The 27,107-nt window shown below is 43.9% G+C and overlaps 1 protein-coding gene across 1 annotated transcript in view; it reads left to right on the plus strand.

Annotated features, from left to right (window-relative positions):
• Window positions 1–27,107, plus strand: part of LOC110499532 (heparanase 2) — a gene marked incomplete at its 5' end in the record, with an annotated part of 69,791 nt that overhangs the window by 35,640 nt on the left and 7,044 nt on the right. Inside the window, 2 exons of the mRNA XM_036956206.1 lie at window positions 4,435–4,580; window positions 11,803–11,949. Coding sequence (XP_036812101.1) covers window positions 4,435–4,580; window positions 11,803–11,949 — 293 coding nt within the window. The remainder of the gene's footprint in view (window positions 1–4,434; window positions 4,581–11,802; window positions 11,950–27,107) is intronic.

The following is a 27,107-nucleotide window of genomic DNA, read 5'->3' on the forward strand; positions in this document are numbered from 1 at the left end:
CCAGGAAGTTGTGGGAAGGTAGTATGAAAAATAACCACAGGACAACCATGCTCTCACCAGGCTCTAAGAAACATGGGTCTCAGAACGCTATGTTCTAGCTAGGAACTTATAAACTGATCTCTTCAGACTATACCACATTCTCAGGGTGGACTATACACTCTTCATCCCTGGGTGTATTCTCTCCCTGCTCTCCAGATGTATAACTGGGCCCGTAGATTTCTCATTCACATCTCCATCTCTCTCTGTTAGTAAATCAGATACACAGAATTGCCTGGTTGAACCTGCTCGTTAATCATAGTTCTGACTGATCACACCTCTGTGGAGGTCAGGAAGTTTAACTGACCCCATGGGTTATGTCTCTTGGAAACCAGGTTAGGCCAATCTATACAGACTGATAGACTTATAGAACACGAGGCTCTAACGTAGACAGACACAGTGTAAAAGGATAATAAAGTAGTTTCCCCGGTGTTTGATATTATCTCTCTTTCCAGCTGGCTAGAGAGAGGCACTTGTAATTACAGTCTATTCTCCAAGGCTCTCACTCCAAGAACCACAGTCTACTCTCCAAGGCTCTCACGCCAAGAACCACAGTCCACTCTCCAAGGCTCTCACTCCAAGAACCACAGTCTACTCTCCAAGGCTCTCACGCCAAGAACCACAGTCTACTCTCCAAGGCTCTTACCTGAAGAACCACAGTCTACACTCCAAGGCTCTTACCTGAAGAACCACAGTCTACTCTCCAAGGCTCTCACTCCAAGAACCACAGTCTACTCTCCAAGGCTCTCACACCAAGAACCACAGTCTACACTCCAAGGCTCTTACCTGAAGAACCACAGTCTATAGGCCTGTCTATAGGCCTGTCTATAGCCCTGTCTGTAGGCCTGTCTATAGGTCTGTCTATAGGCCTGTGTATAGCCCTGTCAGTAGGCCTGTCTGTGGGCCTGTCTATATGCCTGTCTATAGCCCAAATTGTACACTTCTGTTCTGTACTCTTACAGTACTCTGGGCTCTCCCAATAGCGGAGCAGCAAATTAAGTTAAAACCTGGCCTGGAAAAAAAAAGCGCTTAAATGTTGCCATATGCAGGATTGCATGGGAACTTCCTGACACACACATGTTGTTCAGAACCTCTGGTGAGGTGTTGAGTCTAGGGAAAGAGGAGAGGGGCATGACAGGGGAGAGAGCAGAGAAGACAGGGGCATAACAGAGAAGAGGAGAGAAGACAGGGGCATAACAGAGGAGAGGAGAGAAGACAGGGGCATAACAGAGGAGAGGAGAGAAGACAGGGGCATAACAGAGGAGAGGAGAGAAGACAGGGGCATAACAGAGGAGAGGAGAGAAGACAGGGGGCATAACAGAGGAGAGCAGAGAAGACAGGAGCATAACAGAGGAGAGCAGAGAAGACAGGAGCATAACAGAGGAGAGCAGAGAAGACAGGGGCATAACAGAGGAGAGGAGAGAAGACAGGGGCATAACAGAGGAGAGCAGAGAAGACAGGGGCATAACAGAGGAGAGCAGAGAAGACAGGGGCATAACAGAGGAGAGCAGAGAATACAGGGGGCATAACAGAGGAGAGGAGAGAAGACAGGGGGCATAACAGAGGAGAGCAGAGAAGACAGGGGCATAACAGAGGAGAGGAGAGAAGACAGGGGCATAACAGAGGAGAGGAGAGAAGACAGGGGCATAACAGAGGAGAGGAGAGAAGACAGGGGGCATAACAGAGGAGAGCAGAGAAGACAGGAGCATAACAGAGGAGAGCAGAGAAGACAGGAGCATAACAGAGGAGAGCAGAGAAGACAGGGGCATAACAGAGGAGAGGAGAGAAGACAGGGGCATAACAGAGGAGAGCAGAGAAGACAGGGGCATAACAGAGGAGAGCAGAGAAGACAGGGGCATAACAGAGGAGAGCAGAGAATACAGGGGGCATAACAGAGGAGAGGAGAGAAGACAGGGGGCATAACAGAGGAGAGCAGAGAAGACAGGGGCATAACAGAGGAGAGGAGAGAAGACAGGGGCATAACAGAGGAGAGCAGAGAAGACAGGGGCATAACAGAGGAGAGCAGAGAAGACAGGGGCATAACAGAGGAGAGGAGAGGAGAGATGACAGGGGCATAACAGAGGAGAGGAGAGGAGAGAAGACAGGGGCATAACAGAGGAGAGGAGAGAAGACAGGGGCATAACAGAGGAGAGGAGAGATGACAGGGGCATAACAGAGGAGAGGAGAGATGACAGGGGCATAACAGAGGAGAGGAGAGAAGACAGGGGCATAACAGAGGACAGGAGAGAAGACAGGAGCATAACAGAGGAGAGCAGAGAAGACAGGGGCATAACAGAGGAGAGCAGAGAAGACAGGGGCATAACAGAGGAGAGGAGAGATGACAGGGGCATAACAGAGGAGAGGAGAGAAGACAGGGGCATAACAGAGGACAGGAGAGAAGACATGGGCATAACAGAGGAGAGGAGAGAAGACAGGGGCATAACAGAGGAGAGAAGACAGGGGCATAACAGAGGAGAGCAGAGAAGACAGGGGCATAACAGAGGAGAGGAGAGAAGACAGGGGCATAACAGAGGACAGGAGAGAAGACATGGGCATAACAGAGGAGAGGAGAGAAGACAGGGGCATAACAGAGGAGAGAAGACAGGGGCATAACAGAGGAGAGCAGAGAAGACAGGGGCATAACAGAGGAGAGGAGAGAAGACAGGGGCATAACAGAGGAGAGCAGAGAAGACAGGGGCATAACAGAGGAGAGGAGACAAGACAGGGGCATAACAGAGGACAGGAGAGAAGACAGGGGCATGACAGAGGAGAGGAGAGAAGACAGGGGCATAACAGAGGAGAGAAGACAGGGGCATAACAGAGGAGAGAAGACAGGGGCATAACAGAGGAGAGGAGGGTAGAAAAAAAGAGGAGAGGTGCTGAGACCACTGTAAAGTTGTGTGCTTTGCTCTGCCAGGGGGTTGACATGTGAATAAATGGCCAAGGCTCCCATGTCTTTGCTGAGAGGGCAGTGTGGTATTCTATTGTATTTTTCATTTCAGTATTTCAACCAGGTTTTTTCCCAGGCATATTTCCCACAACAGTTACATTTTTGACTTTCATTTTATTTGACGTTCACATTGATCCTGCAGCTAAATAAACATAACAAAGACTAGTAATAGCTCCTCACTGTGGGATCCAATAGTATATATTATATTGTCTCTTTCAATAAAGACTGAAGCATCGGTATCCAACTTCTAACCCTGGTCTGGACATCATTGTAACTAGGCACCAGTACAGCCTCTCTGGTCTGGACATCATTGTAACTAGGCACCAGTACAGCCTCTCTGGTCTGGACATCATTGTAACTAGGCACCAGTACAGCCTCTCTGGTCTGGACATCATTGTAACTAGGCACCAGTACAGCCTCTCTGGTCTGGACATCATTGTAACTAGGCACCAGTACAGCCTCTCTGGTCTGGACATCATTGTAACTAGGCACCAGTACAGCCTCTCTGGTCTGGACATCATTGTAACTAGGCACCAGTACAGCCTCTCTGGTCTGGACATCATCGTAACTAGGCACCAGTACAGCCTCTCTGGTCTGGACATCATCGTAACTAGGCACCAGTACAGCCTCTCTGCTTTTCCCACGTGTTCTTTTACTGCTTTTAATTGAGGTGAATACTGTTATAATTTTGGATTTGCATTGAACTGTTATCTTATATTCTGTTTCTGTTCTGTACAACTGTTAGATGTAGGGGAGTGTTTTGCCACCTCTGCATCTCTACAAACCCCTGTTCTGACATACACATCTCCAGGATGTGATCATTTAGCCTCTTATAGTCTAAGACCTGTCTAAGTCCGTTCTACTAAGCTGTATAGAATGGTTTAAGAATGTCATACCAAGGACGGTTTAGCTATTTTATTTTGAATTTTAAAACCCCTGGAAGTATCCACCCAAAATTTTTGGAGGCCTTATTGCTATTAGGCCATACAAACACATCGAATAACAGATTCACTACATGGAAAAACATTCCCAAAATATCAAAAAGAAGTTTGTTCTGAAGTGTCTGTCCTAGAGATAAAAGAAAGATCAGGAAACACACATTTTTTTTTGGCACTAAACAGTCTCCATATATACATGAATTAAAATGGTACCAGGAGACCTTCAGATGACCTCTTGTGAGGCCTGTGGGTGTCCTAGAGCAACTCAACTGACATGTTCGAGTATAGGGTCATAATAGTTTGTAGGCCAAACCATTCAGGTGCTACAGACGATTTTGTGAGAAGGTCTGACAATCACTGCTCTAGCTCTGTCACCTTTCACCCCAGATGTCTTCTGGTCTGACAAACACTGCTCTAGCTCTGTCACCATTCACCCCAGATGTGTGTGTGTGTGTGTGTGTGTGTGTGTGTGTGTGTGTGTGTGTGTGTGTGTGTGTGTGTGTGTTCCAGGACTATTGGTTCTCACTGGTGTTCAAGCGTCTGGTGGGCCCCAGGGTGTTGGCGGTGCGGGTAGCAGGCTTACAGAGGAAACCACAGCCAGGGAGGGTCATCCGAGACAAACTACGCATTTACGCCCATTGTACCAGCTTCCACAAGTAAGTGCTGCAGCCCTGTACCAGCTTCCACAACTAAAAACCAGAGCCATATACTGTACCAGCTTCCACAACTAAAAACCAGAGCCATATACTGTACCAGCTTTCACAACTAAAAACCAGAGCCATACCCTGTACCAGCTTTCACAAGTAAAAACCAGAGCCATATACTGTACCAGCTTCCACAACTAAAAACTAGAGCCATACACTGTACCAGCTTCCACAACTAAAAACCAGAGCCATACCCTGTACCAGCTTTCACAAGTAAAAACCAGAGCCATATACTGTACCAGCTTTCACAACTAAAAACCAGAGCCATACCCTGTACCAGCTTTCACAAGTAAAAACCAGAGCCATATACTGTACCAGCTTCCACAACTAAAAACCAGAGCCATATACTGTACCAGCTTCCACAACTAAAAACCAGAGCCATATACTGTACCAGCTTCCACAACTAAAAACCAGAGCCATACCCTGTACCAGCTTCCACAACTAAAAACCAGAGCCATACCCTGTACCAGCTTCCACAACTAAAAACCAGAGCCATATACTGTACCAGCTTCCACAAGTAAAAACCAGAGCCATACCCTGTACCAGCTTCCACAACTAAAAACCAGAGCCATATACTGTACCAGCTTCCACAAGTAAAAACCAGAGCCATACCCTGTACCAGCTTCCACAACTAAAAACCAGAGCCATATACTGTACCAGCTTCCACAACTAAAAACCAGAGCCATATACTGTACCAGCTTTCACAACTAAAACCAGAGCCATATAGTGTACCAGCTTCCACAAGTAAAAACCAGAGCCATACCCTGTACCAGCTTTCACAACTAAAAACCAGAGCCATATACTGTACCAGCTTTCACAACTAAAAACCAGAGCCATATACTGTACCAGCTTCCACAACTAAAAGCCAGAGCCATACCCTGTACCAGCTTCCACAAGTAAAAACCAGAGCCAAATACTGTACCAGCTTCCACAAGTAAAAACCAGAGCCATATACTGTACCAGCTTTCACAACTAAAAACCAGAGCCATACCCTGTACCAGCTTCCACAAGTAAAAACCAGAGCCATATACTGTACCAGCTTCCACAAGTAAAAACCAGAGCCATACCCTGTACCAGCTTCCACAAGTAAAAACCAGAGCCATATACTGTACCAGCTTCCACAAGTAAAAACCAGAGCCATATACTGTACCAGCTTCCACAACTAAAAACCAGAGCCATACCCTGTACCAGCTTTCACAAGTAAAAACCAGAGCCATATACTGTACCAGCTTCCACAACTAAAAACCAGAGCCATATACTGTACCAGCTTCCACAACTAAAAACCAGAGCCATACCCTGTACCAGCTTCCACAACTAAAAACCAGAGCCATACCCTGTACCAGCTTCCACAACTAAAAACCAGAGCCATATACTGTACCAGCTTCCACAAGTAAAAACCAGAGCCATACCCTGTACCAGCTTCCACAACTAAAAACCAGAGCCATATACTGTACCAGCTTCCACAAGTAAAAACCAGAGCCATACCCTGTACCAGCTTCCACAACTAAAAACCAGAGCCATATACTGTACCAGCTTCCACAACTAAAAACCAGAGCCATATACTGTACCAGCTTTCACAACTAAAACCAGAGCCATATACTGTACCAGCTTCCACAAGTAAAAACCAGAGCCATACCCTGTACCAGCTTTCACAACTAAAAACCAGAGCCATATACTGTACCAGCTTTCACAACTAAAAACCAGAGCCATATACTGTACCAGCTTCCACAACTAAAAGCCAGAGCCATACCCTGTACCAGCTTCCACAAGTAAAAACCAGAGCCAAATACTGTACCAGCTTCCACAAGTAAAAACCAGAGCCATATACTGTACCAGCTTTCACAACTAAAAACCAGAGCCATACCCTGTACCAGCTTCCACAAGTAAAAACCAGAGCCATATACTGTACCAGCTTCCACAAGTAAAAACCAGAGCCATACCCTGTACCAGCTTCCACAAGTAAAAACCAGAGCCATATACTGTACCAGCTTCCACAAGTAAAAACCAGAGCCATATACTGTACCAGCTTCCACAACTAAAAACCAGAGCCATACCTGTACCAGCTTTCACAAGTAAAAACCAGAGCCATATACTGTACCAGCTTCCACAACTAAAAACCAGAGCCATGTACTGTACCAGCTTTCACAACTAAAACCAGAGCCATATACTGTACCAGCTTCCACAAGTAAAAACCAGAGCCATACCCTGTACCAGCTTTCACAACTAAAAACCAGAGCCATATACTGTACCAGCTTTCACAACTAAAAACCAGAGCCATATACTGTACCAGCTTCCACAACTAAAAGCCAGAGCCATACCCTGTACCAGCTTCCACAAGTAAAAACCAGAGCCAAATACTGTACCAGCTTCCACAAGTAAAAACCAGAGCCATATACTGTACCAGCTTTCACAACTAAAAACCAGAGCCATACCCTGTACCAGCTTCCACAAGTAAAAACCAGAGCCATATACTGTACCAGCTTCCACAAGTAAAAACCAGAGCCATATACTGTACCAGCTTCCACAAGTAAAAACCAGAGCCATATACTGTACCAGCTTCCACAACTAAAAACCAGAGCCATACCCTGTACCAGCTTTCACAAGTAAAAACCAGAGCCATATACTGTACCAGCTTCCACAAGTAAAAACCAGAGCCATATACTGTACCAGCTTCCACAAGTAAAAACCAGAGCCATATACTGTACCAGCTTCCACAACTAAAAACCAGAGCCATATACTGTACCAGCTTCCACAACTAAAAACCAGAGCCATATACTGTACCAGCTTCCACAACTAAAAACCAGAGCCGTATACTGTACCAGCTTTCACAACTAAAAACCAGAGCCATACCCTGTACCAGCTTCCACAACTAAAAACCAGAGCCATATACTGTACCAGCTTCCACAACTAAAAACCAGAGCCATACCCTGTACCAGCTTCCACAACTAAAAACCAGAGCCATATACTGTACCAGCTTCCACAAGTAAAAACCAGAGCCATACCCTGTACCAGCTTCCACAACTAAAAACCAGAGCCATATACTGTACCAGCTTCCACAAGTAAAAACCAGAGCCATATACTGTACCAGCTTCCACAACTAAAAACCAGAGCCATACCCTGTACCAGCTTTCACAAGTAAAAACCAGAGCCATATACTGTACCAGCTTCCACAAGTAAAAACCAGAGCCATATACTGTACCAGCTTCCACAACTAAAAACCAGAGCCATATACTGTACCAGCTTCCACAACTAAAAACCAGAGCCATATACTGTACCAGCTTCCACAAGTAAAAACCAGAGCCATATACTGTACCAGCTTCCACAAGTAAAAACCAGAGCCATATACTGTACCAGCTTCCACAACTAAAAACCAGAGCCATATACTGTACCAGCTTCCACAACTAAAAACCAGAGCCATATACTGTACCAGCTTCCACAACTAAAAACCAGAGCCGTATACTGTACCAGCTTTCACAACTAAAAACCAGAGCCATACCCTGTACCAGCTTCCACAACTAAAAACCAGAGCCATATACTGTACCAGCTTCCACAACTAAAAACCAGAGCCATACCCTGTACCAGCTTCCACAACTAAAAACCAGAGCCATATACTGTACCAGCTTCCACAACTAAAAACCAGAGCCATACCCTGTACCAGCTTCCACAACTAAAAACCAGAGCCATACCCTGTACCAGATTCCACAACTAAAAACCAGAGCCATATACTGTACCAGCTTTCACAAGTAAAAACCAGAGCCGTATACTGTACCAGCTTCCACAAGTAAAAACCAGAGCCATATACTGTACCAGCTTCCACAACTAAAAACCAGAGCCGTATACTGTACCAGCTTTCACAACTAAAAACCAGAGCCATATACTGTACCAGCTTCCACAACTAAAAACCAGAGCCATATACTGTACCAGCTTCCACAACTAAAAACCAGAGCCATATACTGTACCAGCTTCCACAAGTAAAAACCAGAGCCATACCCTGTACCAGCTTCCACAAGTAAAGATTACAGCCATACACTCTATCAGATTCCACATGTAAAGATTACAGCCATTCACTGTACCAGATTCCACAAGTAAAGATTACAGCCATACACTGTAAGTACAATTTTGGCCTAAGGACAAAGATTAGTTTGGTGGCTAAAAAGCACTCAAAACTCAGACTTCTATGGCTTGTCCCATTTTCCCTACCTTGGTGTTACATTCTTAATAGATTCACAGACACCTGAGGCACGGTGTCTAGTCACTGTGTCTAGTCTCTCCTGCACTATAGCCCATTAATAAGCCACTCTAGCCATGATAAATCACATTAATTACCCAGCCTGCCACAATTCTGCCTGGTCAGCTCATAAATAACCCTCATCCAGACTACTCAGTCTTTCAGAGCGGCCAGGCCATAAAACATAACAGGTATCACTTATCAGGTGTGTGAGGGACTCTTCTCTTTGTCAAAGAGGCGGCAACAGGCCTTTATCTCAGCTCGGATTGGTTGGAGGGGGTTTTGGGGGAGTGTGAGGGGAGATGGAGGTACAAAGGGTACGTCTGTCCCAGAATAGATAAAGAGCAGCACCATCCCCCTGTTCCCCCTGTTCAAGGTTATCATTTAACCCAGCCGTATGTGATGTGTAACAGGTCAGCAGCAGAGATTTCAGCACCAGGCTAGACTTACTGCCCTCCGTCCCATCTATACACACACGGCTCAGTTACATCTGTTCACCTGGCTCCGCACACCACATTATCTATATGTAATAACTATGTTCTATATTTTTTATTGAATATACAATAAACACCTATAAGTGTTTATCAGTCTTCCATCTTTGCTGGTGAACATTTTCTTTGATCTTTCTCCTCAGGTCCAGGCCGTTGGATGTGTCCCTGTTCTATTCCATCTCAGTTGCAGGTGTGGTGTAGAGAGCAGTAGCGTAATGATACACTCTAGGGACTCGGGATCTACTGATACAGACGACACACCTCACATCTGATCTGTTACCCACGGTGTGGCCTGTTGACAGATCTGCAGAGATTTGAAATAGTTGTCATCCAATGCTTTCCATCTGGCATCTGGAAGGATAGGACGCCTTTTATGATGGGAGCCTTTTGCCCCTGGCATGGCACTTATATCTGGATCTCAACAGTCATCCTCCTTTAACCAGTTAGCAGTTTCAGTACGCTTTTGCTATCAAGGGTATTGTATTCTTCTCGCCAGTTAGCAGGTTAAGTACTCTGTTGCTACCAAGGGTATTGTATTATTCTAGCCAGTTAGCCAGTTAACCAGTTAGCCCGTTATTGGTTTCAGTACTCTTTTGCTATCAAGGGTATTGTATTATTCTAGCCAGTTAGCCAGTTAACCAGTTAGCCCGTTATTGGTTTCAGTACTCTGTTGCTACCAAGGGTATTGTATTATTCTAGCCAGTTAGCCAGTTAACCAGTTAGCCCGTTATTGGTTTCAGTACTCTTTTGCTATCAAGGGTATTGTATTATTCTAGCCAGTTAGCCAGTTCGCCAGTTAGCGGTTTCAGTACTCTTTTGCTATCAAGGGTATTGTATTCTTCTAGCCAGTTAGCCAGTTAGCCCATTATTGGTTTCAGTACTCTTTTGCTATCAAGGGTATTGTATTCTTTAGCCAGTTAGCCAGTTAACGGTTTCAGTTCTATTTTGGGTATTGTATTCTTCTAGCCAGTTAGCCAGTTAACGGTTTCAGTTCTATTTTGGGTATTGTATTCTTCTAGCCAGTCAGCAGTTTCTAGCTTTCCAGACATTTAGTGGTTAGCGTGGTCTGTTTCACTCTAAACCAATTCTTCAGCATCAAACAACGTGAAAGGTTGTTTACTTTCCTGCTTCTAATGCCTCAGAACCTCATCTTTTTGAACTCCTGGGCTGTCTTTATCCCTCTCTCCATCTCTTCCTCTAATCTATGGGTATCTAACACTCCATCTCTTTCTGACTGATACATCCCAGCCCTAAGCAATGTTTGGCATAAGGCTTCAATAGTTGAGCAGAAGAAATACTCTAGGGCTGACTGATTACACTGTCTGACACAAAGACAGACAGACGTTGCTTTCTGTTTACAGACGTGACCAACCCTGATTCTAATCTGTTCTCTTTCCATGTGTCTATGTTTGCATTTTTCAAGTCACTTGAATCGTCTCTCTGTGGGTCTGCTCAGCATTTCCTTGTTGTACGATGAGGTGTAGAAACAGAGAGTGAACAAAAACCTGAAGCCGTGAGAGCTGGAGAATGAGAGAGATGGAGAGATTGCTAATCAGAGGAGGATCGCTAATCGACCGATCTGACAAAGCCCAACGCTGACCCTTAACAATGTGGTCCTCTGAAACCTATGGTGCACACACACACACACACACACACACACACACACACACACACACACACACCCTGAAACATATGGGACCACTCCAGTTGTGTTGATCTAGCCTTCACATTATGCATTTTATTATGTTTTTCTTATCTTTGGCCAATATTCCCTAAATCCTCTCCCCAGCACTCTGAACACATGCAGTGTTGTCTGTTTAATTCTAGGAGGTCAGTCCCACACTTTCACACCCTCCAATTGATCCCTAATGTGATGTGAGTAGAGACTACAGGTCTTAGGTCTTGAGCATATCAAAACATATTAGATCCCTTCAATCTGGGCATATACCACAGTATTATGAAATGTAATGTAAATATCTAGAAAAAGGGCTAAGAGGGCAATGGAAGAATAACACAAAATACAGTTTTATCTGGACTTATAAACTAAACATAAATAATAGGTTCAGGATTGTTATAAAGATAATATATTACAGTGAGTTTATGGAATGCTTGGAACACATTTGATTTTGATTTCACGAGAGTTTTGATCCTGTTATTAAATTGTCTGGTAGAGCCTTTACTCTGTTTTTAACGTGTTTGTCCTGTTCAGTTACTGAAGTTTCTATTGTACTTAGCAGATGAAGACACTATAGAGCACCTTACAGATCTAGATAGACATAGTGAGACAAGGGGAGTGAGAAAGCAACAAAAGGTAGTCTCTGCAGTGGGGGGGGGGGGGGGGGGGGGTGTGCTTAGTGTTTTGGGACTGATTCATGCGATTAGAAGAAGAACAAGAAGACCATTAAAACGAATATTTGTGTTTACCATTCATTTAGAATGCTTCTCTTCCTTCCAGTCATAACTACGTGAAAGGGTCCATAACGATCTATATCATCAACCTGCATCGGTCCAGGAAGAAAATCAAGCTGGCGGGAACCTTACGTAACAAGACTGTCCATCAGTACCTGCTGCAGCCCTACGGGGCAGACGGACTACACGCCAGGTCAGTAGTGCATAGCAGGGGTCTGATACACACTCACACATACGCACTTGCTCTCTCTTTCTCTCTCTCACTCCTTTCTCCTTACTCTCTCTCTCCCTTTCTCTCCTCCTCTCTCCTTCCATTTATATTTATTTATCTCTATATCTCTCGCTGTCTCAGGGATCATGTGTAGCTACGGCCAATATTTAGGTGTTTCCCCCAAGAAATGTTTCTATAGAAAAGAAGCTCATTTACTGCATTTCTATACAATACAAAACTATTTCAAATGCTATTTGGAGAACAGCAAAAACAAGCTAAAAAGACCCCAGCCATTATCACCTTGGCTTCATTCACCTCAGTCCATCTACAAAGAACACACAGCCTGTTAGCTATACAATTGTAATGTTATGCCCCGCCACAAGTTTGGGAACCACAGTACTGACCTCTGTCTCCTCTGCTTCCTCCTGCATGCATTGCAGCCTGCCCCAGCCTCACCACTGAGTGCCACATCACTGTCTGTTTCAGTAGCCTACTCTGTGTAAAGTTATTTTGAGTATTTTTTGCTAATGCATTTTTTAAAAAAAAGAAGATTTTATTTAACCTTTATTTAACTAGGCAAGTCAATCTTTTGTCTGGCATCTCGCCAACACACTACCAGCAGCATCTCCAGACTAATTGCCTATTGAGCCGACTGTGAGATGGGGTAGTTCGTTTCATATCTCAGGTGCTCAGCCTGTGCCGTGAGAGTGCGGAGTTAGCTGTTCGAGAGTTTGTTGAATGTTCTGTGCATCGGCCGGACAGAACAGCTATGTCCGGTAAGACGAGAGGTGGTGGTGTGTGTCTAATTGTCAATAACAACTGGTGAGCAATGTCTTATATTAAGGAAGTCTCTAGGTATTGCTCGCTTGAGGTAGAGCACCTCATGAAAAACAATAGACAACATTTTCTACCAAAACATTTTTCATCTATATTTGTTCAAAGCCAACTATTTACCACCACAAACCAATGCTGGCACTACGACCACATTTAACGAGCTGTATAATTTGAACAAGGCTAATCTGAAAACAAGGCTCCCTAAATTTTTATCAGCATATCGAAAGCACGACCCGGGCTGGCAAAATTCTGGATCAATTGTTACACTAACTTCCGCGATGCATACAAAGCCCTCCCTCGCCCTCCTTTCGGCAAATCTGACCACGAATCCATTTTGTTGCTTCCAGCCTATAAACAGAAACTAAAACAGGAAACGCCTGTGCTCAGGTCTGTTCAATGCTGGTCCGACCAATCTGATTCCAGACTTCTAGATTGCTTCGATCACGTGGACTGGGATACGTTCCGGATAGCGTCGAACAACAACATTGATGTATACGCTGATTCGGTGAGTGAGTTCATTAGCAAGTGCATCGGTGATGTTGTACCCATGGCGACTATTTAACCTTCCCCAACCAGAAACCGTGGATTGATGGCAGCATTCACGCAAAACTGAAAGCCGAACCACTGCTTTTAATTAGGGCAAGGTGACCGGAAACATGACAGAATACAAACAGTGTAGCTATTCCCTCCGTAAGGCAATCAAACAAGCTAAGCGTCAGTATAGAGACAAAGTAGATTCGCAATTCAATGGCTCAGACACAAGACGTATGTCGCAGGGTCTACAGTCAATAACAGACTACAAAAAGAGCACCAGTCCCGTCGCAGACCCCGATGTCTTGCTCCCAGACAAACTAAACAACTTCTTTGCTCTCTTTGAGGACAATACAGTGCCACCGATGCGGCCTGTCACCAAAACCTGCGGGCTCTCCTTCACCGCAGCCAACGTGAGTAAAACATTTAACCCTCGCAAGGCTGCCGGCCCAGACGGCATCCATAGCAGTGTCCTCAGAGCATGCGCAGACCAGCTGGCTGGTGTGTTTACGGACATATTCAATCAATCCCTATCCCAGTCTGCTGTTCCCTCATGCTTCAAGAGGACCACCATTGTTCCTGTTCCCAAGTAAGCTAAGGTAACTGAGCTAAACGACTATCGCCCCGTAGCACTCACTTCTGTCATCATGAAGTGCTTTGAGAGACTCTACTCTAATTTGCTTACTGCCCCAATAGGTCCACAGACGACGCAATCACACTGCACACTGCCCTATCCCATCTGGACAAGAGGAATACAAATGTAAGAATGCTGTTCATCGACTACAGCTCAGCATTTAACACCATAGTACCCTCCAAACTCACCATTAAGTTCGAAACCCTGGGTCTCGACCCCGCCCTTTGCAACTGGGTCCTGGACTTTCTGATGGGACGCCCCCAGGTGGTGAGGGTAGGAAACAACATCTCCACCCTGATGATCCTCAACACTGGGGCCCCACAAGGGTGCGTTCTGAGCCCTCTCCTGTACTCCCTGTTCACCTATGACTGCGTGGCCACGCACGCCTCCAACTCAATCATCAAGTTAGCCGACAACACAACAGTGGAATGGATTGATTACCAAAAGCGACGAGATGGCCTAGAGGGAGGAGGTGAGGGCCCTCGGAGTGTGGTGTCAGGAAAATAACCTCACACTTGACGTCAACAAAACTAAGGAGATGATTGTGGACTTCAGGAAACAGCAGAGGGAACACCCCCATATCCACATCAATGGAACAGTAGTGGAGAGGGTAGCAAGTTTTAAGTTCCTCGGCGTACACATCCCAGACAAACTGAATTGGTCCACCCACACAGACAGCATCGTGAAGAAGGCGCAGCAGCGCCTCTTTAACCTCAGGAGGTTGAAGAAATTCAGCTTGTCACCAAAAGCACTCACAAACTTCTACAGATGCACAATCGAGAGCATCCTGTCGGGCTGTATCACCGCCTGATACGGCAACTGCTCCGCCCACAACCGTAAGGCTCTCCAGAGGGTAGTGAGGTCTGCACAACGCATCACCGGGGGCAAACTACCTGCCCTCCAGGACACCTACACCACCCGATGTCACAGGAAGGCCATAAAATCATCAAGGACAACAACCACCCGAGCCACTGCCTGTTCACCCCGCTATCATCCAGAAGGCGAGGTCAGTACAGGTGCATCAAAGCTGGGACCGAGAGACTGAAAAACAGCTTCTATCTCAAGGCCATCAGACTGTTAAAACCTGATGACGGGTTCGGGTTCCCCTTTGGGAATGACCCCTCCCACGTTCAGCTGGAACGTGGCGCATGGAACGCAAAAATATTCTTAGAAATATTTAACCTCCACACATTAACAAGTCCAATACCTCAAATGAAAGATAAACACCTTGTTCATCTACCCAGCATGTCAGATTTTTTAAATGTTTTACGGCGAAAACACACCACATATTTATATTAGACCACCACCGAAACGAAGACAAGAGGCAGCCATTTTATCCCAGAAAATATAAAATTATAAAAGCAGGATTAAAAAATAAATCATTCACTAACCTTTTGAAAATCTTCATCAGATGACAGTAATAGGACATGTTACACAGTACATTTTTTTTTTCAATAATATGCCATTTATATCCATAAATGTCCATTTACATTGAATTCATGTTCAGAAAATACTCAAAAATGTCCGCAGAAAATATAGGTAGCGCCGCAAGATAACGTAAATAGACATCATAAACTTTGACTAAATATACATGTTCTACATATAGTTAGAAAGATACACTGCTTCTTAATGCAATCGCTTTGTTACATTTCTTTTTAACGTTACAGAAATCGCTCACTATTCAATATTCTGAGACAGCGCTCAGATATAAGCTATATTTCTCCGCTATGTTGGAGTCAACAGAAACACAGATTTCAGCATAAATATTCCCTTACCTTTGATGGTCTTCGTTCAGAATGTACTGGAAGGGTTCATACTTACCCAAAACATTGCTTGGTTTCAAGTCTTGTGTCTTTGTATTAGCTACTGCTAACAATATCAGCTGAAATGCACCCAAAATGTCCTCTGGTCCGGAAAAGTTGCGCATCAAAACTTCAAAATTACATATTATATGTCGACTAAACAGGTCAAACTAAGTGCAGAATCAAGCTTTAGGATGTTGTAAACATACAAAACAATTTTCTATTCAACCGGTCATTGTTAGCTCTCCCCCGGAGTGCTGGAACAAAGGAATGGCTGGGACCAATTCGCGCCCCAACGCACAGGTATTTTCTCGCGGCACTCACTCAATTCACTCCCATAGCGGGATTTGAACGATTAAACGCTCTACTGAATGAGGACATCTAGTGGAAGACATAGAAAGTGTCCCCAGATCCATAGCTGGTTGGGAAGGGTGGGGGCGATGACGTCAAAGTTGCCCCAACTTTCATGACCACAAAACTAGTTTGGAAGAATGCCTGCCCTGTGAGTTCTGCTATACTTACAGACATAATTCCAACGGTTTTAGAAGCTTTAGAGTGTTTTCTATCCAATAATAATTATTATATGCATATATTAGCATATAATTTTTGACAGATTTGTTTTCAGTTTACTATGGGCACGCAATTCCTCCAAAGGGGGCAGTATTCTGCCTAGCCACAGCCACCACTAACATTGAGTGGCTGCTGCCAACACACTGACTCAACTCCAGCCACTTTAATAATGGGAATTGATGGGAATTTATGTAAAATATATCACTAGCCACTTTAAACAATGCTACTTAATATAATGTTTACATTATTTATCTCATATGTATACGTATATACTGTACTCTATATCATATACTGCATCTTTATGTATTTATGTAATACATGTATCACTAGCCACTTTAAACTATGCCACTTTGTTTACATACTCATCTCATATGTATATACTGTATCATCTAATGCATCTTGCCTATGCCGCTCTGTACCATCACTCATTCATATATCTTTATGTACATATTCTTTATCCCTTTACACTTGTGTGTATAAGGTAGTAGTTTTGGAATTGTTAGCTAGATTACTCGTTGGTTATTACTGCATTGTCGGAACTAGAAGCACAAGCATTTCGCTACACTCGCATTAACATCTGCTAACCATGTGTATGTGACAAAGAAAATTTGATTTGATTTGATTTAAATCATTGGGGCCAAGCTTCGTGCCATCCAGGACCTACAGTGGGGAGAACAAGTATTTGATACACTACCGATTTGGCAGGTTTTCCTACTTACAAAGCATGTAGAGGTCTGTAATTTGTATCATAGGTACAATTCAACTGTGAGAGATGGAATCTAAAACAAAAATCCAGAAAATCACATTGTATAATTTTTAAGTAATTAATTTGCATTTTATTGCATGACATAAGCATTTGATCACCTACCAACTAGTACGAACTCTGTCTCTCACAGACCTGTTAGTTTTTCTTTAAGAAGCCCTCCTGTTCTCCACTGATTACCTGTATTAACTGCACCTGTTTGAACTTGTTACCTGTATAAAAGACACCTGTCCACACACTCAATCAAACAGACTCCAACCTCTCCACAATGGCCAAGACGAAAGAGCTGTGTAAGGACATCAGGGGTAAAATTGTAGACCTGCACAAGGCTGGGATGGGCTACAGGACAATAGGCAAGCAGCTTGGTGAGAAGGCAACAACTGTTGGCGCAATTATTAGAAAATGGAAGAAGTTCAAGATGATGGTCAATCACCCTCGGTCTGGGGCTCCATGCAAGATCTCACCACGTGGGGCATCAATGATCATGAGGAAGGTGAGAGATCAGCCCAGAACTACACCTGGTCAATGACCTGAAGAGAGCTGGGACCACAGTCTCAAAGAAAACCATTAGTAACTCACTACGCCGTCATGGATTAAAATCCTGCAGCGCACGCAAGGTCCCCCTGCTCAAGCCAGCGCATGTCCAGGCCCGTCTGAAGTTTGCCAATGACCATATGGATGATCCAGAGGAGGAATGGGAGAAGGTCATGTGGTCTGATGAGACAAAAATAGAGCTTTTTGGTATAAACTCCACTCGCCGTGTTTGGAGGAAGAAGAAGGATGAGTACAACCCCAAGAACACCATATATATACTACGCGGTGTCAGAGGAAGACCCAAATAATTGTCAGACTCCAGTCACCCAAGTCGTAGACTGCTTCTCTCTGCTACCGCACGCCAATCATTATCGGAGCACGAAGTCTAGGTCCAAATGGCTCCTTAACAGCTTCTACCCCAAGTCATAAGACTGCTGAACAATTAATCAAATGGCCACTGGACTGTTTACATTGTCCCCCCCCCCCCCCCCCCCCCCATTGGTTTTGTATACTGCTGCTACTCGCTGTTTATTATCTATGCATCGTCACTTTACACCTACCTACATGTACATATTACCTTGACTAACATGTCCCCCTGTACATTGACTCAGTAACGGAACCCCCTGTATATAGCGTCATTATTGTTATTTTATTGTGTTACTTATTTTGCGTTTTTTTTTACATTCGTTTATATATTAAATATAACTATATTTCTTGAACTGCATTGTTGGTTAAGGGCTTGTAAGTAAGCATTTCAAGGTAAGGTCTGCACTTGATTGTGACAAATACAATTAGATTTTATTTGGTTTAAAAAATATAGAGGTTCTGAGCTTTGATCAAAGCTGGGAGCAATATTTAGATGTTGACCCGTCATTTATAGTTTTTTCTTTGTACAATAGGCCCTATACTGTATATATTGTTCTTTGTACAATAGGCCCTATACGGTATATATTGTTCTTTGTACAATAGGCCCTATACTGTATATATTTTTATTATAAACTTTTTTTTCAAATTAGAAAACATTATCGAGGTCCAGACCTCGGCGTCTTAATACGTAGTTGCACACACATGCACGCACGCATACACACCGTGACCCACTGACCTGGCAATTCCAACATACAGGAGAGAGCCAGAGAGACCTAGGTTACCATAACACAGCTGTCCCTCTAGCTAACCTCTCTGTGGGAAACAGGGTGGGGGGGTTGTCCTTTAATAGGGAAGATTGGAAGATAGGATTGGGGATCTCTGTCAGGGAAACGTACATCTCTACTGAAGCATTTTTGGTTCCACTGTAAATAAACCACATCTTTAAAGGCTCAAGCCTTCATAAACCCTTTATAAGGTCTCCATACTATAGATACTTAGTGCTGGAATGAAGCAAAAACCTGCATAACCCTACAGCCCTCCAGGACCATAGTTGTCTAGATACTACACAGCAAAGTTGCCCATATAATTATTATTATAAACATTTTAGAATTGTCATTGTTGGACATAAAAGACTATAAAAACATAGTCAGCTACAAGGGATTTTCATTTTGGAAAACTGGTCCCAGGTATTCCCACGCATAATAGATTGTATACAAATGTAAGCAAGATTTGAAATTAATGTGTTTTAGTCAAATATTATATCTGTTTGGGTTACTTGCAGTCAATTTGCGGTCTACAAATGATTTGTAATTATGTCTCTGCTCAAGAAACAAGTCGTCCCGCTGCTGAATCTAGTTGATGATCCCTGCTCTACAGTATAGTGGATGGTAAGAAGACTTGAGGGTCTTTTTAGCCAGGTTATAAAGATTAATATTTGATTATTTCCAAGAAAAATATTAAAAGGTCTCAAAAGGTAGAATTTTTCTCCAAATGGTGAGATTTTTGACAGGCTATAGTATTTCTACAGAGGGAATATGATGTTTACCGTTGGATGTATTTATAGTAGGAGAAAATGTTCATGAGAGGGAAGCAGTCAGTCATGACGCACACACACACACACAGCAAAGAGATATCAAACATCAAACATCCAAACCTCCATGGTTGAGAATTGGCAATAGAATCCGATTAGCACAATAAGTTCATTGAAATTGAAAAGTGAACTGTGTGGGCCGTGATAAGAAACATATGCTGGTACCAAAGGCCTTCCTAGAGGGGATGGTTCTGGTCTGGATCTGGTTCTGGTTTGATCTGGTCTGCACCCCCAGAGCCCTCTGGGAAGATTAGCTGTTCTATCAGTACCAGTAGCCCAGCACAGCCCTACACTCCATCCACCCCGTTCCTCTGTCTTCTACCTCACTGTTACAATATCATACCAGTAGCCCTGCACAGCCCTACACTCCATCCACCCCGTTCCTCTGTCTTCTACCTCACTGTTACCATTCCATACCAGTAGCCCTGCACAGCCCTACAATCCATCCACCCCGTTCCTCTATCTTCTACCTCACTGTTAACATTCCATACCAGTAGCCCTGCACAGCCCTACACTCCATCCACCCCGTTCCTCTGTCTTCTACCTCACTGTTACCATTCCATACCAGTAGCCCTGCACAGCCCTACAATCCATCCACCCCGTTCCTCTGTCTTCTACCTCACTGTTACCATTCCATACCAGTAGCCCTGCACAGCCCTACAATCCATCCACCCCGTTCCTCTATCTTCTACCTCACTGTTAACATTCCATACCAGTAGCCCTGCTGCCTTCCCCCTTTTTCTCTTGCTCCTTTCTCTCTCTCCGTTCCTGACATCTCTACACATCCATCCTTCCTTTCTTCTCTCTTCTCCTTGTCTCCCCCTGTTTTCCAGGCAGTAAAACCCCCAGTCCTTTTCACTAACTCTGCTGCAATCGTTTCCCCACATTGCTCTCTCCTTCCCCTCCTCTCTGTCTGTCTGTCTGGCAGTAATCCATCCCTCTCTTGACCTCTCCAGCCTAAACTCAGCCTGTTATTCAGACACAAGGCTGATCCTGCAATAACGGCCTAATGAGTGTGTGTGTGTGTGTGCACGTTCACATGGGTGTACGGACCTGTGTGTGTGCATGTGTTTCCGTGTGCGCTGTAATAACAGGTTAATGATGAGGATGTGTTAGTGGTGTTACAAGGGATTATAGTGGTTGTTAATATAACTGTAAGCAGCGTAGGGGAACGGCGGCTCTGTTCTAGACTCCAACTGGTGGTCTTACTGCTTTCACTCAGCATAGGTAGAGCACTGGGGACTTTTATCGTTTGAGCAACTCCAGATGTCTATAAATGTGACTACAATGCAACAGCCAGCACTGTACATGTATACACAGGTCTGGCCACAGGAAATGGATGTAGGTCTTAGTTTGTTTAACGGCTTTGCATTCTATAGATTTAACATGTTGGTCATTTAGCAGACACTCTCAGTCTCAATAAATCTGCGAAATCAGCAAATGAGGTGCTCTCTAATTCTTCTTTCCACTTTGGGGCCTATGGTCTCAATCAGGTCATTATCACAGTATAATTCCATCCTCCTTTCTTATCTTGTATTACTTTATTTAGACAGTATGAAACAGGAAAGGTGGCCACAGGGTTGAAAACCCTGACGTATCGGGGTCTGGTGTGTGCTCATTGCCAGGAGTGATACCACTCAACTATACATGTGCATGAACAATTAAATGTTAGGTAAGGTTATACTAACTCCCGGGGCTAATCGAGAAGTGTAATGGAATGTCATACTGTTCCTGGTAGGACTGTATCTACAGGGTTTAATGCATCCTGGTAAATATAGCTGTTTCGCAAAACAACTCACATTTTGTATGGAATATGAAAGAATTGTTGTCAAGTTATATTGCAGTGAATTCACAGGGGAGCCCGAACTGGACTTGAATAAGGGTCTCTGGGATTGTTACTATAGTCCAGGGGTCTTCAACCTTTATTGCCCAGGGACCCCCTCCCAGGCAAACCGGCGACCTCCATCCTCCTTCATGTTAAGTCATGTCTTATTATCATGTGAATGGTAATGGCAAGGAGAAGTAATCAACATTTTAAAATGTATAGATTTGGTAGATAGTTTTTCATTATTTTGTCCTTCCCACATTATAATTGGAAGAAGAAGTGTAAACTCTAATGTAGCCTATTAGCTAGAAAAGGTAACTCCAAACACATTTTTGCTAAGCACCGAGCAGTTAAACAAAGGTTAACCATGTGTATGCAAAAATGTATGTCCATGTCAAGAAAGCTTACCAGCAGCCTGTAGCACATGCCGCACTGATAGCCTATTCGAGGATTATTCTGGCGTGGTTACACTTGGTCTGCGGTTGTGAGGCCGGTTGGACTTACTGACAAATTCTTTATAATGAAGTTGGAGGCGGCTTATGGTAGATAAATGAACATTAAATTCTCTGGCAACAGCTCTGGTGAACATTCCTGCAGTCAGTTGCCAGTTGCACGCCCCCTCCAAACGTAAGACATCTGTGGCATTGTGTTGTGTGACAAAACTGCACATTTTAGAGTGGCCTTTTATTGTCCCAAGCACAAGGTGCACCTGTGTAATGATCATACAGTTGAATCACCTTTTTGATATGCCACAACTGTCAGGTGTATGGATTATCTTGGCAAAAGATAAGTGTTCACTAACAGGGATGTAAACCAATTTGTGCACGACATTTGAGAGAAATAAGCTTTTTGTGCTATGGAACATTTCTGGGATCTTTTATTTCAGCTCATTAAAAATGGGAACAACACTTTACATGTTGTGCTTATTTTTTATTCCGTATACATTTCTGCGGCCCCTCTGCAACCGTTGAATACCATGATGTAATCTAACAGTGTTGGAGTGAAAGTTAGGTGAAACTTGTTGACTTGAAGGGTCACACACACACACACACACACACACACACACACACACACACACACACACACACACACACACACACACACACACACACACACACACACACACACACACACACACACACACACAGAGAGAGAGAGAGAGATACATCTGTAGCCAGGAGCTGCTGAAGGAACAGCAGATGGAAGTGTAATTTAATTGACATTATATAAAAAGGATATTTAGACTTTTCCCCTGTTTTCTTTCTTCCTGTCTCCTTCTACTCCCCCTTCCTGTCTCTCTCTTGCTCTCTGTTTTTCTCTCTTCATCTCTGTTTCTCTCTCATTCCACTTCCCTGCTCCCCAGTGCTTTGAACTGGCTAACATAAATCCTGTGAGAGGCGTTAGTGAAGCTCAACATTAGGGTTCTGAAGCCTGCTGTTTTACACACATTAGCACCCCAAGCCGAGACAGAGAGAGAGAGTTCACCCTTCAGCTCCTTGTATTTTCAAAAGAAAGCCAAGTTGGAGGTGTGGGTTGATAGTTAGGTGTTGCCTGAACCATATATACAGTACAAGTCAAAAGTTTGGACACACCTACACATTCAATCATTTTTCTTTATGTTTAATATATTCTACTTTGTAGAATAATAGTGAAGACATCAAAACTATGAAATAACACGTATGGAAACATGTAATAACCAAAAAAGTGTTAAACAAATCATTCAAGCAGCTTCGTGAGGAATGATTTTCCCACAGTCTTGAAGGAGTTCACACATACAGTTGAAGTCGGAAGTTTACATACACCTTAGCCAAATACATTTAAACTCAGTATTTCACAATTCCTGACATTTAATCCTAGTAAAAATTCCCTGTCTTAGGTTAGTTAGGATCAGCACTTTATTTTAAGAATGTGAAATGTCAGAATAATAGTAGAGAGAATTATTTATTTCAGCTTTTATTTATTTCACCATATTCCTAGTGGGTCAGAAGTTTTACATACACTCAATTAGTATTTGGTAGCATTGCCTTTAAATTGTTTAACTTGGGTCAAACAAATCAAATCAAATGTATTTATATAGCCCTTCGTACATCAACTGATATCTCAAAGTGCTGTACAGAAACCCAGCCTTAAAACCCCAAACAGCAAGCAATGCAGGTGTAGAAGCACTGTGGCTAGGAAAAACTCCCTAGAAAGGCCAAAACCTAGGAAGAAACCTAGAGAGGAACCAGGCTATGAGGGGTGGCCAGTCCTCTTCTGGCTGTGCCGGGTGGAGATTATTTATTTATTTTTCCATTATTTTACCAGGTAAGTTGACTGAGAACAAGTTCTCATTTGCAGCAACTACCTGGGGAATAGTTACAGGGGAGAGGAGGGGGATGAATGAGCCAATTGTAAACTGGGGATTATTAGGTGACCGTGATGGTTTGAGGGCCAGATTGTGAATTTAGCCAGGACACCGGGGTTAACACCCCTACTCTTACAATAAGTGCCATGGGATCTTTAATGACCTCAGAGAGTCAGGACACCCGTTTAACGTCCCATCCGAAAGACGGCAAAGAGGAAAGAGTGCCTCCTACTGGCCCTCCAACACCACTTCCAGCAGCATCTGGTCTCCCATCCAGGAACTGACCAGGACCCATCCAGGAACTGACCAGAAAGCCAGCAAGCCAGCAGTGGTATGCAGGGTGGTATGCTGCTGGCATTATAACAGAACATGGCCAAGATGTTCAAATGTTCATAAATGACCAGCATGGTCAAATAATAATAATCACAGGCAGAACAGTTGAAACTGGAGCAGTAGCACGGCCATGTGTACTGGGGACAGCAAGGAGTCATCATGCCAGGTAGTCCTGAGGCATGGTCCTAGGGCTCAGGTCCTCCGAGAGAGAGAAAGAAAGAGAGAAAGAGAGAATTAGAGAGAGCATACTTAAATTCACACAGGACACCGGATAAGACAGGAGAAGTACTCCAGATATAACAAACTGACCCTAGCCCCCCGACACATAAACTACTGCAGCATAAATACTGGAGGCTGAGACAGGAGGGGTCAGGAGACACTGTGACCCCATCCGATGATACACAGGGCCAAACAGGAAGGATATAACCCCACCCACTTTGCCAAAGCACAGCCCCCACACCACTAGAGGGATATCTTCAACCGCCAACTTACCATTCTGAGACAAGACAGAGTATAGCCCACAAAGATCTCTGCCACGGCACAACCCAAGGGGGGGCGCCAACCCAGACAGGAAGATCACATCAGTGACTCAACCCACTCAAGTGACGCACCCCTCCTAGGGACAGCATGAAAGAGCACCAGTAAGCCAGTGACTCGGCCCCTGTAGTAGGGTTAGAGGCAGAGAATCCCAGTGGAAAGAGGGGAACCGGCCAGGCAGAGACAGCAAGAGCGCTTCGCGTAGCCTTCCACAAGCTTCCCACAATAAGTTGGGTGAATTTTGGCCCGTTCCTCCTGAGAGCTGGTGTAACTGAGTCAGGTTTGTAGGCCTCCGTGCTCGCACACGCTTTTTCAGTTCTGCCAACAAATTGTCTATGGGATTCAGGTCAAGGCTTTGTGATGGCCACTCCAATACCTTGACTTTGTTGCCTATATGCCATTGTGCCACAACTTTGGAAGTATGCTTGGAGTCATTGTCCATTTGGAAGACACATTTGCAACCAAGCTTTAACTTCCTGACTGATGTCTGGAGATGTTGCTTCAATATTTCCACATACTTTTCTGTCTTCATGATGCCATCTATTTTGAGAAGTACAACAGTCCCTCCTGCCGCAAAGCACCCCCACAACATGATGCTGCCACCGCCGTGCTTCACGGTTGGGAAGGTGCTCTTCGGCTTGCAAGCCTCCTCCTTTTTCCTCCAAGCACAACGATGGTCATTATGGCCAAACAGTTATATTATTGTTTCATCAGACCAGAGGACATTTCCCCAAAAAGTATGATCTTTGTCCCCATGTGCAGTTGCAAACCATAGTCTAGCTTTTTTATGGAGGTTTTGGAGCAGTGGCTTCTTCCTTGCTGAGCGGCCTTTCAGGTTATGTCGATATCGGACTCGTTTTACTGTGGATATACATAGATACTTTTGAACCTGTTTCCTCCAGCATCTTCACAATTTCCATTGCTGTTGTTCTGTGATTGATTTGTATGTAAACTTCTGACCTACTGGAATTGTGATACAGTGAATTATAAGTGAAATAATAATATTGTTGGAAAAGTACTTCTGCCATGCACAAAGTAGATGTCCTAACCGACTTGCCAAAACTATAGTTTGTTAACAAGAAAATTGTAAGTGGTTGAAAAACGAGTTATACTGACTCCAACCTAAGTGTATGTAAACTTCCGAATTCAACTGTATGCTGAGCACTTGTTTGCTGCTTTTTCTTCACTCTGCGGCCCTACTCATCCCAAACCATCTCAATTAGGTTGAGGTTTAGGGGATTGGGGAGGCCAGGTCATCTGATGCAGCACTCCATCACTCTCCTTCTGGGTCAAATAACCCTTACACAGCCTGGAGGTGTGTTTTGGGTCATTGTCCTTGTTGAAAGACAAATGATAGTCCCGCTAAGCGCAAACCAGATGGAATGACATATCTCTGCAGAATGATGTTGTAGCCATGCTGGTTAAGTGTGCCTTGAATTCTAAATAAATCACAGACAGTGTCACCAGCAAAGCACCTCCACACCATCACACCTCCTCCTCCATGCTTCATGGTGGGAACCACACGTACAGAGATCATCCGTTCACCTGCTCTGCGTCTCACAAAGACATGGCGGTTAGAACCAAAAATCTCACATTTGTACTCTTCAGACTAAAGGAGAGATTTCCACCGGTATAATGTCCATTGCTTGTATTTCTTGGCCCAAGCAAGTCTCTTGTGTCCTTTAGTAGTGGTTTCTTTGCAGCAATTTGATCATGAAGGACTGATTCACACAGTCTCCTCTGAACAGTTGATGTTGAGATGTGTCTGTTACTTGAACTCTGTGAAGGGAACTCTGGGTCTTCCTTTCCTGTGGCGTTCCTCATGAGAGCCAGTTTCATCATAGCGCTTGATAGTTTTTACAACTGCACTTGAAGAAACTTCCAAAGGACTTGACATTTTCAGGATTGACTGACCTTCGTGTCTTAAAGTAATGATGGACTGTCATTTCTCTTTGCTTATTTGAGCTGTTCTTGCCAAAATATGAACTCAAACTATTACTGAACAGGGCTATCTTCTGTATACCACCCCTACCTTGTCACAACACAATTGACTGGTTCAAACGCATTAAGAAGGAAAGAAATTCTACAAATTAACTTTTAAAATCAAATAAAATGTTATTAGTCACCTACGCCGATTACAAAGGGTGTAGACCTTACAGTGAAATGCTTACTTACAAGCCCCTCAACAAAAATACAGTTTAAAAAAAATATGGATAAGAATAAGAAATAAAAGTAACAAGTAATTAAAGAGCAGCAGTACAATAACAATAGCGAGACTATATACAGAGGGGTACCATTACAGAGTCATTGTGCACCGGTTAGTTGAGGTAAAACGTATATGCAGGTAGAGTTGTTAAAGTGACTATGCATATATGATAAACAGAGAGTAGCAGCGGTGTAAAAGAGGGGGGGGGGGTAATGCAAATAGTCTGGGTAGCCATTTGGTTAGATGTTCAGAAGTCTTATGGCTTGGGGG

This window comes from Oncorhynchus mykiss, chromosome 20 (genome assembly GCF_013265735.2).
Source record: "Oncorhynchus mykiss isolate Arlee chromosome 20, USDA_OmykA_1.1, whole genome shotgun sequence".
NCBI lineage: Eukaryota > Metazoa > Chordata > Actinopteri > Salmoniformes > Salmonidae > Oncorhynchus > Oncorhynchus mykiss.